At 36.7% G+C, this 19,545-nt stretch overlaps 1 protein-coding gene across 1 annotated transcript in view; it reads right to left on the bottom strand.

The window, feature by feature from the left end:
* The window catches only part of FMN2 (formin 2), a 162,400-nt gene that overhangs the window by 20,349 nt on the left and 122,506 nt on the right, over nt 1-19,545 (bottom strand). The window contains exon 15 of the mRNA XM_056344580.1: nt 13,142-13,193. Coding sequence (XP_056200555.1) covers nt 13,142-13,193 — 52 coding nt within the window. The remainder of the gene's footprint in view (nt 1-13,141; nt 13,194-19,545) is intronic.

Below are 19,545 nucleotides of genomic sequence, written 5' to 3'. Positions count from 1 at the left end.
CTGGTGCTTTGCAGTGGGGCATCCCATTCAAATTTTCCTGTTGATCCTTCAGCAGATTTTGAAGCAAAACATCTGCATATGCCATTGATACTGTTCCTGACTATATATGCAGGCACACAGATATTTGGAATCAAATAAGGGATTAGAGTTCAAAAGGATTTTGTTCCTATACTCAGATTAATTTCTGTATTATACAATCTTGGGAAAACCATCTGACCTCTCTGGTTTCCAGTTCACCTGTCTGCAAAATAAACATTTATGACCAAACAGGTATTGCAAAGCTTGTTTATTGCAAAGTGTCCATTTTTGAAGTGAAAAGGTTCTTACTCTACCAAACCCTTAGCAAGTGTCTTAAAAGAATGTGCATTAGCGAAGAGGTAGCAGTCATGGAAGAGGAAAGGAAAGGCATGCGAGTTATATTCAGGGATTAAAAGAGGTAAAGGAGGTCACTGGCTTTGCTTCAAACAGCCTGACTTTTCAAGCATGATTGAAAATACGGTGGTGATGTTCATACCACTGTCTTATCCTGACATGGCAAAAGCCAGAATTCTTCAAACAGATTTCAGACTGAGTTTCATATCCCTCATGCTGGACCTGAAGGAGAATTAAACAGCATCAGCTCTCCCAAAACAATGGAAGAGTTGCTGATCCCTGACAAATAAGGAACGAAGATCAAGAAAGATGGTTAGTTCCTTTTCTTCTCTTCTAGTTTCCTTGGTTCAAGTGTTTGTGTAATTCAGAAAAATCACTGCAGACTGACATGACTGAACTCACTGCTTACTCAAATGTGGAAACTTGATGAATGAATCACTGGACTTTTCTGTGTGCTCCCTTGTGTACAACTATGAGACTATGTAAATTATTTTTCTATTTGGAGGGAAGGAAGGAAGGAATGGATGCGCTAACAGCCAAACCAGATTTAATCATATGAGAAAGAAAAGAAGCCGTTCACATTGCAAATGGCTCATTGACAGCATTTCTAGCTAATAGATCTGATCCGTCAGGAATATTTAAAGAGCAGCTATGGATTATTCAGTCTTTTTTCATTCCGTTCTGAAGCCAGTTAGCAAGTAGTTGCAGACAATGATTCAGATTGGTCTGCCGAGTGCAATGCATTGGTCAGTTTATAAATATGTACAACGCATGTTTGTACACATGCATATATGTATGTGAATGTATGCAGTAGATCAAGCAGAAAAAGAGGCAGAAGACGTAAAGCAGCTGGCAGCTACAAAAATACTTCTTTTGCTTAAAAAAACCCACCAACAAAACACAAGCACTAATGAGACAAATCACCAACACTAAGCAATAGACAGCAGTAGTTGTATCCCAGCACCATTTGATCAGGCTTCAGTGGCCAAACAAATAGCAAAGTAACCATCGGTAAAGACATGCCCTGGCTGACCTTCCTGAGAAACAGTGAACACACATGAGCACACCTGCATCTGGTTTACCCATACAGCAAACTAAACCACCTGCAAGAGTAAAGATCAGTTTCAATGTGGCTATAGAAGCAGAAAAAAAGAACGTTTCTACAATTCTGCAAGAGGCATTTGGTACCATTTAATGAATTATGTATTTTGGTGGAACTTTGAACCTGGATATTCTTCACTACTTGGGTTTGCCTTTATAAATTATGAAGCATCAATTATGTACATTTGAGATTAAGAACAGGTAGTGTTAGTGGTGGTGCTGTGTTAGTTTTGTGAAGCATTTGGCTTTCAAAAGCAGTTCTGAGCCAGGCAGGGGCTGCTAAGGTACATTTTAGCCTGATTAAAGTCACAAGTGCAATTTCAAACTAAGCATCGTGTAGCAAAAGAAAGTAAAAAGGGCAGAAAAGACCATATGTGCCTCTTACTACTTTAAATCTGACATGAGTTATATTTAAAAACAAACTGAGTTGGCAGGCATATAAACCTGTTCAGGGTGCTGATCCTGAAGTGATGGCTACATAAAGGAGAAGAATACAATATATAGATAATGACACTTGCTTCCTGGAAAAGGTAATCATATGAATTGTCATATTAATTCTTGTTTCATTTTATAAAGAGGAAAAGGCTTTGTATGTATTGTCTGTGTGTTTTCAACATCTGAAAGCATTAATGAAAGTTAGTCTTAAGACAGAATACCGAGCAGTTCAACAAAGTCACACAAAACAGAACCAGCAAGCTGCTGCAGTGCTGGGCTGAGGGGGCAATGCTGTGGGGCATGTGTCACCTCACTGTCCAACCCTGTGTGAATTACTGAGTGTGGCCCAGAGACCCACGTATCCTCTAAACCCTCTAAAACACGTTTCCAGGGCAAAAGGAGGACGGAAACATGGTTATTGAGGTAGCACCAGACTGTAAGGAAAGTTAATATGCACAGCATCCTACAAAGCCTCTCATTTTCTATTGACATATTTTGTTGAGGGTCCTCTCTGTGCTATAACTTCACTTTCTTCTACAGTTCTATATAACTATAGTTATATATAGTTCTCTATATATATCCATATGTAGAAAGCATATGTATAACTTTTATAGTTATAGGTAACTGTAATATCATTTTCTTCACTTTTTTTTTTTTTAAGGTATCATTGCCTCTCCTCAGTGCTGTCACTTACACTGCATAATTAAAAGTAGAGAAAATATAAAAACACAGTTTCATTCAAAACACCTAGTACTCAAATGTGCTGGTGAGAAATTTCTTAGGGTCCTCCTGCCCCCCCACCCCCTTTTTTTTATAAAGAAGAAAAATATCTTTCTTGTATTAAAAAGAAAGTTGAGATAACATGCCAGCTTAAGTCTGCTGCCAGAATTATTAATACCTTCTTTCATTTGCCAATTTATATTGTGTAACTATGGATTTTGCAATATTGTTCCTTAGAAAACAAAGGTCTCCAGAGATTTTTCCTTTCCTCTAAAAAAAACCTGCCAAACATTTGCAATGTTTTGAATCCTAAGTCATCTCCCTCATCTCTAGTCCCTTGTCTCCTATAAATTCATATTTAGCAGAAAAGTGTTTTATTGCTCCAACTAGATGAAAATCAACAGCTTCAACAACATAAAAATCCCTCTACCTTTGAGGTACTGTTTTTTTCCCTCCAGCAAAAGCCCACCAAAAAGCATCCAACGCGAAGAACAGTAAATTGGGTTTTGACAGGCTGGTCTGCCTTGTGCCTGAGAGTTTTGATCCCCACCCCACCATACCAGGAATACTTGACAGCTTCAATGTTCATCAACAATGATCAATACAATTAGTTGTACGCATCTATTAGTAATGCAAATGCACAATTTACATATTTTATACTTTATGCCACATACTGAAGGCAGCAGGCCCAGTAAATGAACCAGAGCATATACTATGGTACAGATTGTTAAATTCAGTAGGTATTATGAATATAACCTTGCACTTAAATATTTCAGAAAAACTAAAATTCTTAGAGGACTGATGAACTCGTGGAGTTAGCAATGAATAAAACCTTCACGTATTAGATTGTCGCCTCAACCTCAATTCAAACTGTTATTCCAGGCCCTTATATTTACCTAATTCAATGGGTGGGTTTTGCTTTAGTCCTCTTTCAGGAACAAAGTCCCTCATAACAGGGTTAGCAAAGTAGCAAAATAATATGGCCATAACTGATTTAAATTATAGTTTTGTTGGAAGGTGAATTTGAGATTTTCAAAACCTGAAATGAAGGTATGTTAGCTGGGCACGACGAAGAAATTTGCCAAATCACTTCTTGTTTATATCTTCTGGAAACATGTGGTTATCAGGGATTGTAGTTAACACTACATCTGAAAAGTATTCTTCAAGATTCTCCTTTGCTTGTTTGTGGTTGTGGGTTTTTTTTTTTGGGGGGGGGGTGTTTGTTTGGTATTATTATTATTATTACTATTATTCTTCCTATTTTAATTCTCACTCTTCTCTAAAACATTAGGTGACATCCTGGTCCCTTTATATGTTTGCTTATGGTTTGGGATTTTATTTATTTTTTTTTTTTCATCTGATGTAAGCAAATGCTCTGCTGACATAACAATACCGTTTTTCATCTGAGGTGGCATAGGATTAGGTGTTAAATTATGTCACAAGCAGGATGGAACTATCTTAGCAGATAGAACTTATCTGATGACAAAAAAATAGTGTTTGAAAAGCCATTCTGCACAGTCAGGCTCCAGCCCTTTGAAAATAAAAGGTCAGGAAATGTAGGTTAGAGGTATTTTTGCTACCATCACATATCAGGTACAATGTATTCCTCAGCCACAGCTCACCCGATAATTGGAGTTTATGTGAACCCAAATTCTGTTACACATATTTAAAGTTATGTCTCTGTGAATACATTTCAGATTAAAATATGAATTGAGATAATACATTAAAAACATAATATAAAAAAAAATAAAACAAAAAAACCCACAGAGCTGACCTTGAGGGTTTTTTTGTCTCTGACCATTGTATTCTTACAGGCCACTCAGGAAAAAAAAAAGCAAACATTTAGCAAGACCTTTCTAATGCATTTTTAATTTGCATGTGCTTTCTTCTGTCATTTTAAAATGACAGTTTTAAACAGGTTCAAACTTTCTCTCAAAAACTTGGCCTGAGGTATTTACAGTTCCCTAGATGTGTTGGTGTTAGCTGCAATCTACCGTAATCTGCATACTTTGCATGAACACGTAGGTTCTCTTTCTCAGAGTTTAATGCTTTTAATTTTGTGTTAGTGTGGGTATCACGCCCGTGCATGCCAGCTAGCTGTTACGTAGGCACATGGACAGCTCTGTGCTAAACTGGGCAAATAAAAAATGAGCGTGCGTAAAGCAATGTCATGCAACACATCTAAGAGAAAACTGTTTTTCACTCTTAAAAAGACTAACATAGGAGCTTCAAATGTTAAATAGCCCTTGGCCAGTTGAACTTGAAGAAATAGGAAATAAGAGGTGGCAGCTGACACAAAATACAGCGGTGGAATGAATTTCAATAGCAGTGATCTGACACACAAGCTGCTAGCCTCAGTGCTGTAAGAAATAGCAAAATGACCCATGATAAAGCCAACTTGTCTCCAGATCTTTCTATTAACATACCTCATATTCACTGTCTAGTGCAATGAAGGCTTTCTGGGCAATTATTACAAAAGTAAGGAGTTATAATTACATATGGAGGTAGCGTAACTGTTGTGTACTAAGTATTGTTAAAAGTTTTACTGTTTCTTCAGTTTATTGATGTCAGTCTCAGCCTTGTAATCTGCCTGCTCCCGTGGTATGACTCACTTTTATAGCTGCAATCCATGCAGGGTCAAGGTCAGAGTTATCAAACAAAATAAGAAGTAATTTGCTTTAAACCCAGAGGGAATTATTTGGGTATCTAGACAGAAACCACACAGATGCCTTACCGGATTTCATGTACATATAATATTAACCCACACTCTAAGAACGTTATTCAGTATAGATTAATTTTTATACAGGTGCATTTACAAAAGTATACTCCAAAAATAACCAGTAAATGAATCAACAGGTCTGACTGGGAGTATTGTCACGTGCTGCTTCTATTTTTGCTGTCAAGTCAAACTTAGGTTTCAGTTTCTATTCTTTGAAAATTATAGAGTAAAAATGTTCTAAAATAATTGGGTATTATAGAAACCCCTAACATTTTAAATGTTTTGTGATGCAGTTTCATCTTACCCCTTTGGGGTTGCTCTGAAGAGCATTCTTCCATCATTCAGTGTACAGGAGCTCTCTCCACATTCATGAACATGAGATTCCCTAATATCATCAAAAGCCAGCACAACTATGAGTGGAAGAAATCCAGCCTTTGGAGGAGAAAAATGTTCACGGGGGCTTTCATATTCTTAGAGTCAATTACAACAGAATCCCGTGAAAGTAAATTGAAAGACTTCAAAAACTGAGTTGATGAAGTGTCAGATGGAAAAGGTCTTTACATGCATTTTTCAAATGTTAGACATTTATGATTAAACTCCTGACTTATCCCAATACATTCTCCTCACATCAGTGACATTATCTTTGTTTAGATTAGCAGAGAAAAATGGGTAGCGTTTTCTTTAAGGATCAAGTTTAAATGCAAAGGTGGCAGCCGTTGGAATTGATGGAAAGATTGTAATAAATAACCATATCGCTCTGGATATGTGAATCAGCGATACTGACACATCCAAGCAAAGCTAAATAAATTATACTCCTTTGGCCTAGGATACTTTCTCATGTCTGGAGGAGCTGTCCCCATCCCTCCAAAGGATTACACAAAGGTTTCATGGTGGTTCTGGTCTGGGGTGACCATTGTCCTAGTTGTTTCCTCTGGAGCAGAGAAGGAACTTTTCCCTCTCAACAGACTGATTAAGGTAGAACCATCAGGCAGCAGTTGAGAAAAGCAGCGGGTGCAAGGTATCCTGTAAGAAGTGTTCGTTTAAGACACAGTGTGGAAGAGATCTGGCTCACTAAAGCCGTTTCTGAATCTACATTGTTAACAAAGACAAGCAACAAGGCAAAAAGGCTGAGGAAGAATAAAGAGGCAACAATATTATTTTTTTTTTCCTGGTCACTTCATCTCCAGATACAAGAAGCACAGTGGGGTTTCAGCAGTAGGCTGAGGCAAGCCCTGTACTGTGGAGGGGCTGATGCCAGCCTTCCCCCTCAGCTGTCAAGTGCTGTGGAAGGAACAACCCCTATTGTACAAGTTATTACTGGATAGTTCCCATATGAGTTAATGCAAATTGTGACCCAGTGAAACCACATCCCTGACGTTCTGCTTTCCTATTTGCACGTACATGACAACAGCAATGTACCATAATAATCCGTAAAGTAAATCTTAAAATACAGCAAGGACGAAAGCAACACCGGTAGTGGCAAAACAATGTAAGAGAGTAAAAGCAGAGTGTTATCCACATTTAAGTCACAGGTACTGCAAGTGTGAGCACTACTTCCTAAGGCCTTCACAGTGTAATCTGACTTATCAGCTCAGGTAGATGATGAAAGATGAAAACATGAAAGAAAAAACCTACTGAACATGACCAGAAGCTGATGCACAATGAAGAGGCACTGGACCAAATCACACACACACACACACGCACACAAGCATTTACTTCGGCTGTAGCAGCGCAAAAGGAATATCTTGAATTTTTGAGGACTACTCAGTGAAACCACCTGGTAGACATAAACTGGAGGTCAAAGCATACTGCCACATTTAAATATTTTAATTTCTGGTTCTTTTTAATTAATTTTATTAGCTACATGATTTTTCTCTTAGTGATTTTTAATCCTGTATTTAAGGCTATAGCATTAGTTTTGGGTATGATCAGACCCCAGTTAAAATAACTGTATTGTTACCTGGGTGTTACTTAGCTGTATGGTTATCAATGCCACATAGCTATGTACCTGTATTTGTACCTTAAATTAATATAATTTCTCTTTTATGGTACAATCTAAGAATAGGTCCTCTACACAAACTGTAGAATAAGTTACATAAAGATGAGTTTACATTGCAGAATATTAGTTCTCTGAATTGTAACCCAGTCTGTTGAAAGTTATATTACTATTTGTTCACACTAGCGCTGAATCATTAAATGCCAACTAATTTCAACCCAATAAGATAAAACCATTTTTTTAAGCAAGCAGCTTGGCATCTTTAAAAGAAACTATAATGCTCTTACAGGCAAAAATCAATCATGCAAATGGTTAAGAACTTGCAGTCATTTGGCAAATATTTTCAGAAAAGGGCAAAGACTTCATCTTTCAGGGAAAGATCAATTACCCGTATTTCAGAAGAGACTTTCTGACATAACTAAACTGCCCGCAAAGTTTCCATTACTGCATATTTACAGCCCCTGATATTTTGTCAGAGACAGGATCCTAAACTAGAATGATCTGATCTGTTTAACAGTCTGTAAGCTTCTTCTATACACATTTCCTTTGCTCACCAAGTATTTACTTTTTGCTGATCCAACTAATGTATACCTACAGTCTGAAATGTATTACCGTGAGGAATTTGAGTCTGCATGCCGGGAGCCACACAGCAAGAAAAATAGACCTAACAGTAAAGGAACCAACAAAGGATGAATGGCCAAAGAGCAGTGAAAATGGGGTCCAACAGTAGGGTCTTGCCTTTCAGTTAAAAGCGTTGTGCTGGTTTTGTGGTTTTTCTTTTTTTGTGTGTGTTTTTGTGGTTTTTTTTAACTACATACCTCTCTCCATTCTGGGCTTTTCACCACTTTATTTCAATCATTAACTCAATTTTCACTTTAACTTTACAGTTCACTTTTGGAAACAATCAAAACCATTGTGTAGAGGGTAGTGAGGTGGGAGGAACATTTACTCTTTTAAAGGATTACCAGACTTAGGTGCTACGTTTCTAGGTGTTGCTTTTCAGCAGTGCCATTGTACCGTACTGTCTGCTATTCCTCTAAGTGTCATCAACTTGTCAGCTCATAAGCAGGTGTAAAGCTTTGTTCCTAAGTCTTGTGTTCAGTGAAGCCAATGGAAGTCTGGGAAGATTGTTGTGTCAGGAGTACTTTTTTTGCAGGGAGTTTAAAGGTAAACATTTCTCTTCAAAATTTATGTCATTTGTTGCTACAGCAAAGAAAGCAACACCACACTGCTAAATGGATTATTAAAAGTCCTGAAAACACAAAAGGTGCCTGGGAGGCTGCATTCAGGAAGCACTTAAAAGCCTAAAAATCACTGGAATGTGCAAGTAATGAGAGCAAATTATAAAACAAACCAAATAAAAATAGCCTGACACAGGAAGATGACCTTTCCATACCCAGCCACACACATCTTACATTCCCTAGTTAATACGTAGGTCAGAATGCAGAAAGTCCTGTCTATATCTGTTTTAAAAGAAGTCATATTCTCTTAATGCATTAAGATTTACTAAAGAACAGATTAAATTCTCAGATTTGTTAAAATCAGTGATGTACACAAGCCATGATAGTGAGCAACGTTTCAGTCTATCCAGCCCTCGCTAGGCATCACGGAAGGAAAAACAGGTGAACAGTTTCACCCCAAATCAAGCCACCATTATACAGGGCTGTTGTCTTACTGACCTACGTTATCACTTCAAGCAGGGTTATACTATCTGAAATATTAGAAATAAAAGGATCTGTAGTGTTCTTAAGAGGTTCTCAGTACACATTGCCTCTTCCATGAATTCAGGATGAATAAACACAGCACTGAAAATGGCTCAGTTTACTGCACTGAATTCAGAATGTGATGCTTCATTGTTTGACTGAGAGAGAGCAGGAAGAAATGAAGATCATCTGTGTCTCAGGTCTAAACCAACTGTCTCCAGTTCAGTTTGTGAATGATTCTCAAGATGCTAGTCCAAGAAGAGACAAATCATTGTGGATAGAGGGGAAGAAAAAGAAAATCTCAACTATTTCAGTGGAAGAGAGATGAGTGTTACAGTCTGGATTGATTTTCTTCATAAAAAGACCCTAATCTAGAAGCCTTTCAAGATCAGAAGCCAGTCCTGGGTAAGGTAATATAAGAAAGTAATAAAGCTACATGCTATTCCCTCACACTCAGGCACATAGAGGTAGCAAGGCAGAGAATTAGGACCTTCAGCTTCCCTAAATGTTGTTTCTGGTAATTCTAGTCAGGTTGTTTAGCTGTTGTTTTTAAAGAATGAAGTGCAAGAAGAGGAGTAACTAGCTTATTTCTGATTATAACCAGCAAGATTATATTGCTGCTGTTGCTATTGCCTTTTACCCCAGCACAGAAAACAAGTCATCAGCTATCATGTAACATTTGACAATAACTTTGATGTCATCTTGGTTCCTGCTTGCTGTGATTGAACCCTGTCTCATTTTAAAATTGTTGTAAGTATCCCTGAAAACAATAGTGCTTCTCATTTTTTCTCACAGCTTAAAGCAAATCACGTCTTAAAAGGCAGAGATATTTAGACCTAAATAAATGAAAGTGCAGAAAACAATGCATTTGATGCTTGGTGCAAAGTGTGCTGTATCTCCCAACTTTCAAAGATGTTAAATTTTGTTTAAATGTTATATATAGCTGTATGAGTTGAGCATATAGCTATGTGTCTTGGGACAGAGGGCATAATCTAAAATAATAATAAAAAGTGCCCAATTGTGAGCTCCTAAAATATAGCAGCATCTCTTTCCCTCCTCCTCTCCTCCTCCTGTTTTATTTCTTTCCCATCCCCCCAAACCAGTGGTTTTTATTTTAACTTGTCAAGTATTTCACAGTTTCTCAAGCATTTAGCAATGAGGATCTAATTGGAAAGTGCCAGGTTCTTTTTTATTACACTTTATCAATATTCTTAAGGGAATGATGTAATTGTTTGGGGTTTGGTGAAGACATTCCATGTCACTTCAGTGTTAATACCAGGCTGGAGCCTTCCTTGTCTGCCTGCGTAAGCTAGATAAACACAGACCTGTGTGCTTTCTTCTCATCTCAGGATACTTAGAGAGATCTTGGAACATATGCCTATTGCGAGCTAAACATTTCACTTTTCATTTTATCCGTGTGCCAGAAATCCATTCCTTGGATAAACACTTTACATACTGACACTTTTAAAGTCACTAAACACGATAAATAAAGAGAGAATACATCATTTCAAAAGCGATTAAACATTTTCTCACTTGTGACAAATGAACAGCTATACACTGTATGGAGTCCCTGGAGCAGACATTCCATTTTCTTTGTCTTTATTTTGTGTGGAAGATTAACTTTCCATTTCAGCTCATCTATTGCACAACTGAGCTTTTCTAAAATACACATTGCTGCATTTTCCCCAAATCATTATTCATTTTAGAAACATTTTTGTTGTTATTGCTGCAAGAGTCTGTTCTTCTAGACTTTTCTATTTTATGGAGATATCAGCTTTAATATTTTGTGCCCAAAATAACAAAAAAAAAAAAAAAAAAAAAGAGAAGAAAAGAAAGAAAAATTGTAGTTTTTACTGAAAGCTAAAGAAATGTTATCATGGGTAGACCTGAACTTACACACGGGCTGAAGTTACCCACTTCAAAAAAGAAAATCCAAGCACATTAATCACATTAATTTTGCTCCATCTAATCCATCACTTTTCCTTGCAGTACTTGCTTGCCTAGTCATCCTGCGCATCACTGTTCTACCTATGATTAACCAAATGTAACTAATCTTCTATTTAGCTTTTTAAGTTCTCATCTTCTTTTTCACCCACCCCTGGACAAAAAAGATTTCAAGCATTTTATTTCTGAGCCCAATTAAAGATCTTAGAGAAACAAATACACATAATACTAAAACTATACTATGAAGCTGTCTTCAATGTTTCAACAAATACCACTAATCTGATGAAGAATTTCAGTGCGACAATGGAAGGAAGAATGAAAGAGAAATGTAGCCTAGATAACAGTAAAAAATAACTTTGCCCTAATGTTGTCCTAGTGTAATTCCTCATGTGTTCCACGAAAGGTTTTGCATGTGAAGTTATCCTTGCTAGATATTTATAGTAAAGAGGAACAATGAACCTGAAATTTCTGCTTTGACAAACTATGTAAGAGGAGCTGCTACACTCAACATAGAGGGAGAAAAAAAGAATTAGGACAAGTCAGATGGAACAGACCAAGCTGAATGAGAAACCAGGGTGCAGTTTTGCTTTCTTCCCCTGTATTGTGGATGCTAGTTACACCAATAGGAAGTTTTTGATATGATAGTTCCAATGCAGTTAGGGGAATAAATAAGAATGGAGAGTGAATTAGACAGTGAAAAGTCACAAGATTTCTGAACAGCTTGAAGATTCCCCTTGTCCTTAGATATCTGTCAGCTTTGGACATGTAATCTAATCTATTTTCTACAGGAGAAACAGTTTCCTTAAAAGAGCAGAGAGAGATCACAAGAATTTCTTCTAACAGCAGTTTCTTCTCTCAAAGTTTTATTGTGAAGGAGATTTTTAAGGATAAGAATTATGTAACTCAGCAGTTAAACAAAATTAAGAAATGTCAGGAATGCCTTTCATACGCTTAAGCAAGAGGTATGATACTAAGCCAAAGCAATACTCCCTTTGTTCCAGTTTTTCCATCATGATCCCACATCACTGATGTGCTACTCAAGGACCTATGACCTCCTCACAAGTAAGAGGGGAGCTTCTTGTGGCAGAGGAACATTTACTCTTCCCTTGGCTTCCTTTTCAGGTACTATCTTTAGTACAAGACCCAAGGTATGGTGCTGTACCAGGGAAGATCTTAACTGCATGGCAGCATTACAGCAGGTAGCAAATTTGGTCAGCAGGGTCATAGAATGGCTAATAAACCATAGTAAAAACTAGAACTTTTTACAGTGGTATATTTCAGTGGAAACCTGTTGTGAGACTTCCCAGCTCTAGCTATAAATAATGAATATTCTTCATTAGCGTATATTTGGTGGCGGTTATAGCAAGTACAAAAAGAAGATGCTATTTGTAGTGAAAGGAAAACAAACACAGACTGTCAGTTTCCCTAAATCTGGACTATAAATGGTGTGTGTCATAGTTTGGTCTTTTGCTGGGACAGATAAAAATCTGTCCCATTTAACCACTGCTTCTGGAGAACTTCTGGAGAACACTGCCAAAAAATCAAAAGAAACCACAAGTTGTGCAATGCAGTGAAGTTCCCAATTTTGAAAACTCTGTCAACTGCACACATCTGTAATGAAATTTAATGAGGTATTTTGCTTTTTGCCACAAAAAAATTATTTGAAGATCTATTAGCAGTTCTACAGAGGAAGTCACATTCAATTGTACATATCATTAGTATATTAAAAACTGGATTTCCGTTCTTTATTTTAAAGCAGATATTTTATAAGCACAGGAAGTGGTACCTAATGAGTGGAATGTTTGGGGAATGTTACGTGCCTGTCAAATCACTATGATTCTGGTGTGGCATGAACAGTTCTCTCTCAGTCCAAATGGTGTATTCTGAATTTATTTTTCTATAAGGTATATGCATTTTCTGAAAGACAAGAGTCATATGCAATATTTCTCTAAAGGAAGGTTGTGTGTCTATCTTCCTTCAATTTTTTCCCCTAATTGTCAAATTAAAATTTACAATTAAAAAATATTACTTAGTTTCCAAAGTGCATTTCTTTCACTATTCAACAATGCAATAATGCTGGCTACCAATACAGCAACTTGTACCAAAACACGTTTTTTAAAGACAGGTTTTACTGCAATTGTTCTTTCTTACCTTTTATGTGCTTCTGTCAGTGACTTCTCTTCATTTTCTTGGTCTATTTTAGCTGTAGAAATACAATCAAAAAATTATTAGCTACAAGGTGAAAGATAAAATTGTTTCAGATTAATGTGCATCATAAGTATGTTGTATAAAATGAATAGAAACCACCTGGAGATATACTCGTACCTAAATTCTGAAAGAAAAAACAAAAAAACAAAACCAAAAAACCCACACACGAACAAACCCACATGAATTTTGATACCCTTATTTAAAAAAAAAAACCAGCAAAACCCACAACCACGAAAAAAAAGCCTGCAAACTTGAAGCAAGTTTTAAAAATTAAAAAAAAATTAAAAAATCTTGCAGTACTATAAACAACCAACAAGTCATGAAAGTGACTTAAAACCAGATCTTAAAGAATGAATCTGAAAAGTGAAAAGCTATAGGAACAGGTATATATGTATATATATATATACACACACACACCAGAAGGAGGAAAAGCTGAGTGAAAAGCAGGAAGGATTCAGTCTTAGAGCTTTTCTAAATTTTCCTTGATAGTTACAAATATTATTAGCTCTCTTATCTTTCCCTGCACACACCACCTCCCTCTGCTCACATCAGTTAGTGAAGTGCTAGAGGCATAGCAGACCTCTTGAAAACATGAATGTTTTTATAAGAAGGAAATTGTAATTTGGTGATCATGTGACAGAAATTAAAAATATGAAACTGCCATTGCCACACATTGGTGTGATCTATTTTCCATGTGTTGTCTTGCATTTTATTTTGTACCCATTTCACTTAACTTGGGTATTCTGATCCACAGAATCTACAGGAACATGTGTAGTAATTTAGGCATCACCGATGTGCAAAGCGATAGCACAAACTACTCTGTGCATGTGTGCTTAGGTGAGATTTGTACTTCTATAATCATTCAGGTAGCACAACTCAAGTCCCATTTAAGATCTCTGCTTTAACCAAAAGCCTTTTAGTTTGGAAGTTGTTTCTTCTTTTCAGTCAGCCGGACTAATGCAGCCTGCTAATTTGCAAGGAGAATTTTAGGCTTCCCAAGAGTCAATGGGTTTGGGGATACAAGAAGGCTCTGAACTGTCCTGGAAATAAACGTCAATGGTACAGAATTCACATAGAAATCTAAAAACAAAAAATAAAGCTTTAAGCTATTTGTCATTCCACTTTCTGTACATAGCTCTAAAATAATAACTCATTAAAATCACTTTGATACATTGCAGATACATTGCCTGTGATAAAGGAAATCCTCATTTTAGATTTGTCAAAATCGAGAAAGGCAATGGGAATATCTGGGAGCAAAGATAACCACTATTTTTCTGTTACAATGTTTTAATCAACAACACTTTACAAAAATACACTAACACTAGAACAGATATATGAAATCTGTAGCAAAGATACACAGATGGACTTTCCCTCTTTTTTCCCAGTCAGAACAAGGGTCAGAGCTGTCTGATGCTGCAAATGCTTTTTATTAGTAGCAATATAGTCTGCTGAGGAGGATGAGCAGTGCCTGGATGTTTGTAGCAGCAAACATTATATTTAGCAATTGTTATTTGAAGACTCAGGCTCAATCATTGTTTCGCTGAAAGTGAAAAAAAAAAAAAACCACCAGCAAACCACAGAAAACTTGAGGGAGAGCTGGGTAAATGTTCTCAAGGAAATTTAAGAGCACGTGAATCCTGCCTGATTACAGATTTCAATACCGACTTGAAACTCGGCCCAGATTCTTCAAAAGGTTTGTGAGGGCTCACAACTCTTTTGAGTGAACTTGGGCCCAGTGTTGAGTGAATCTGGGCTGACTTAGAGTTTTTCTTGAAAGCCTTGCCTTGCTTTGGATATGAAACCAGGTGAAACCTGGCAGCTTTGACAGAATCTCATTAAGAATTTTTTTTCTCTTCATACTTCAATCCTGAGAGTCAAGGTATGACTTGTAAAACCATATGGTGCAAGAGAGAAGAAACTGGATGAAGGGAGATCCCATATCTCATCCTGCATTAACACTTTCACTAAGTATCTGCAGAAACAACTTTTAAAATAAATAATTGTATACTGAAAAATGTAATTTGGACTCCTTTCAGTTAAGTAATGCTTAGAAATGAAGTCAAGCATGTTGCAGCCTAGTCTTTTAGTACAGGCATCATATCTCTAGGATATAACTCTTGTTATAATTTCCAGGATTGATGGGTTATAATGTTGTCTAATCTGTCTAGTTTGCAGTTTTTTCTTTTTATTTCAACTCTTCTGCACATGTTTACAAACAATTATTTATCTACCAACAATGAAGCAAATATTCCACAGTTTACTTTTTCCAAAAATGCAAGCACAGCGTATATACTAGGTTTATCAAAGGATGTGTCCCCATTCTGGAGCAAATTTTATTTCAATTAAAAAAGGAAGTTACTATGGTCCAGAGAGGAAGGAAAGAGAAAAATCCTTCAGGTATCTGTACTTTCAATAATTTTGTAGAGAATGGGTATTATAGAAAAAAAAGAATCTTGAGAATCCCTGAATGATGCAGGTTCATGTAACAGCATCTTTTTTAAAAAGTAATAAGTACATATGCATAAGGCACCTACTATACCCACAGAGGGAGATTTCATCCTGCATCAGATTACCTCTTGGCATTAAACAGTCTTGCGAGGAAAGAAATCTCTCTAAAAGAGAATAGCCTTGTAGTCTGTTCCAAATACGTGATGACACTTCTAAACCTTTTGCATGTTATCAGAAGGATATTATTCAAGTGTAAATTTGACATGCAATCCATTTGCTTTCTCATTGTTCCAAACATAAAACAGTATAAAAACAATTCTGCTCCCACAAGACGACAGGTGGCACCAGTGAAAGAGAAGAAAATACAGTATGTACACTCAGGGATCTGTCCTTGTCCAAAGAAAATATTTAGATGACAGCTTTTGTAGTGGTATATAGCGAACATCTGAGAGCTGTGGGCAATGGCTGGTCAAAGGCATGCACTGAAATTTAAGCATCAAGGGAAGAAAGCCTCCTCTAAACCACAAAAGTCTTACTGTCACCTGGATACTGTGGAGTAACTATTAGATGTTGAAGCAGCTGGAGATTCCTATACTTTCTGGAACTGGCCACTAATATGACCACTTGATATTAGTGGTTGTTGGTATTTTGCTCTGTACTAATCACCCCATTGGTAAACTGCTTTCAACTCATTTTTCCTGTTAGAGTAGGGGAGGGGAAAAAAAATTCTGGTATGACAGATTCGGTTAAAGTGTCCCTGAGTGCATGAGATTTTACCATTTCGTTCAGTATAATGTATCCTTATTGTCACTTCTTCCTTCAGAGCAGTTCATCACAACTGTATAGTGCCTGAAAAGCACTGGTTTGGCATTCTTCCTTCTTGGCACCCTATACAATTAAGTGCTCAGTACCAGTTGCAAAGTGGCCACCTTGGGGCAACAGTCTTGGGAGAAAAGTGTCTTTACTTTTACAATAGAGAACTCCTCTCTCTATTGTATTACACAACAGGTGAAGTAAAAAAGGAGAAAATCCCTACCGGCTCCACAGAGATTCTTCCATGGGAATGACTGATACAGGAAAATTGGGTCATTTCCAGGGATACCACAGCAGCTGAGTGCACCTGAGCGCTCTGTTCTGCCACTAAAATTTCTCTTTATCTCCATCCTAAAGAAGCAAACTTACTTCAGAAAGTCCTGTGGATTTCCTTTGGAAAACATTAGAAGTCTTGTAGTCATCCAGTAGCCATATCTGTTTCATATGTGTTCAGAATCCATCAGCTGACCACAGCAGCGACTGCCTTTTCTGACATGGAGGAGTTCCCACTCTTGGGTCAGTTCCCAAATTAAAATATTTCATATTTTATTGACTCATCTTTTATCCAGCTCCCTACTAAGAGTAATTTTCTTGATCCTTGACACTAATTTATTAAACCACCTCTAAATACACTGTTCAAAATCTATTAGACTACATCATACCAGGAGATACTAGCCCCTGTATTTCATGTAATGCATCAGTAAGCAGAGGTAAAACAGTTTTACATCTCTGCCTGCACACACTCAGTATGTTGTGTGGCGTTATATGCAGCTCTTGTAATCCTGAAGGCAGACATACATATTCTGTAAAATCTACTTAAAAGGAAATAGTTAAAAATATGCTCAGTTCATATTGAAAACTGCCATATAAAAAAAAAAAAAAAAAAAAAAGAACGAACATTTTAGAGTGAAAGTGATCTCTCATGGAGCAAAGCTACCTTATCTACTATTTACAGCATATACTGAATTAGTTATCTTTTAACTTTTTCCTTTGAAAGCATCTTTAATGCCTTGTTGGATGATGTTCCACTGTTTGCCTGCTTTTTCCATTAAGATACCTTCAGATTATTTAAAGATGGTCTGCCTTTAGAACAAAGTCTATACTTCCTAAATACTTTATATATTTGGTCAAAATTCAAGTACATTCCTTCCTCCCTACGTCATTCCTTACTAAGAATGAGGACTGTGCTATATCCAAGACCCTTCAATAAATTCTTCTAACTACAGGGTATGTGTATTTCTTCAAAATTTACTCACATCAGATGTTCTAATTTCTATCTTATCCCTTTTCATATTTGCTTAAACGTAGTGCTTGATAGTTTATAGTTGGGGCATAAAACTTGATTTCATGCAATTCAAAATGAGGTTACCGACAAGGGCTCACAAACAAAGTCTAGTTAATTCACAAAACCTCTATTATCAGCATATACCCACATTCCAGAATGATACATGCCACTGTTTGGTCTGTTTGCTCTGCCAAATCTTTTAGATTAGAGTCCTGCAAAGATTACATGCAAATTTCTGCAAAGGCACATATATGAATAGCCATACTAAAGTGACCTATGCATTTATGAAAATCTGAAGCACCTCACAAAATTAAATGTGAGAAGTGTACAGAAACATTCTAGAAAATAATGGTATTTAATAGAACAGTGTAATTCACTTTTCTGCATAGTCCTTTTTTCTTTTCCTTTGCTTTAAGAAGGCTTGAAGATTAAATGGAGTTCAAAGATAAGGACGTAAAAGCCATTTTTTGATCACAAATTGTCCCCTCTGATGTCAATGGCAAATGACATTTTGGATGTATTACGCTAAAATCTCTGCAGTAATCAATCCACCACTCTGCAAACTAAGAACATTGCCAAGTATCTCCTCATTTTTAGTCCAATAAACTTTCTATATTAGTCTCCTCCAAATTTAACCATTATAATTCCTGCATCAAAACTGATTTTTAAGAAAGATTATTTACACGAATATAGCAATTTTCTGCACGTACAGACTACTGTCTATATGGACAGATATTACATATAATGTCTGTTGTTTCTATTAATAGTTGTTGCAATTTCTTGTTTGAAAGTGCTACATTTCCCTCTTTATTGTCTTTTCCAAAGGATTTAAGAATATTAAGAAATATTTTATCTAACACTAACAGGGAGGTCAAAGACTTACTGTTTTAAACTGAGACTATTCTGCCCCTGTGCTATATATGTGTTCCTGAAAAGTTTGTAAAAATCTTTTTTACTGAAAAAAAGAAAAGTACTGCTAACACTTCTACAAACCCTTGCCGCAGATTTACCAGGATCTTTAAAGAGGACATTTGGGGTTTTTTTCCACAGTGGTGCTGAATGAATAGTAGCTGGGACTTTGAAAACATACCAAATATCTCCTCTGGCAGAGTCAAAAAGCCAGTAAAAACCCAACAAACCTAAACTAAAAAGTTAGTTGAGGGATAGACTTTCTTAAAAAGTGTATCCCATGAGTTCCTGACAGAGGCCACAAGGATACCTTCTGTAGGTATCTCGTGCATGGGAAACAAAGCGAAGCAGAGAGAAAACACTGGATGAACAATCACCACAAGCAAAGGCATGTAGTTACACTGGTAGTAGTATCAAGGTGCAAGGTTTAAATTTACAAGACCTCCAAGAGAGTTCCTAAGAGAATACCTCAATTCTCCTTTGTAGCATGTACTTTTAAATGCCCCCAGAAAACATAATGCAGCTGGTTTATGTGGCAATTTGCATTATATTCAACACTATGTTTTGAAATACCTTGAAATACCAAAGCAGAATAGCAAAGACACCAGGGTCAGTAGAAAGCTCATGAGAAAAAACCCTCTTTCTTTCCCCCTTTAGACTTCTAAATGTGTTTTGCCTCAATTTTTGGATTTTTTTGTTGGTTTTCTTTGCACATTTTATTTAATAAGACTAATGTGTTTGGGGACATGGGTGGCATTGGGAAGAATTAAGTAGCCATTTTAGATGGGAACTATCAAAAAGGAAGTGGGTTTTAGGGAAGATTGTAGATGATCATTAACTTTTAAATGATGACAGGGGATTGTGCTTAGTGGCTTTGTAAAAAAAAAGAAAA

The sequence above is a fragment of the Falco biarmicus genome, chromosome 6 (assembly GCF_023638135.1).
Source record: "Falco biarmicus isolate bFalBia1 chromosome 6, bFalBia1.pri, whole genome shotgun sequence".
NCBI lineage: Eukaryota > Metazoa > Chordata > Aves > Falconiformes > Falconidae > Falco > Falco biarmicus.
The sequence above is the reverse complement of the archived record's forward strand: the minus strand, read 5'-3'. Positions and strand labels throughout refer to the sequence as shown.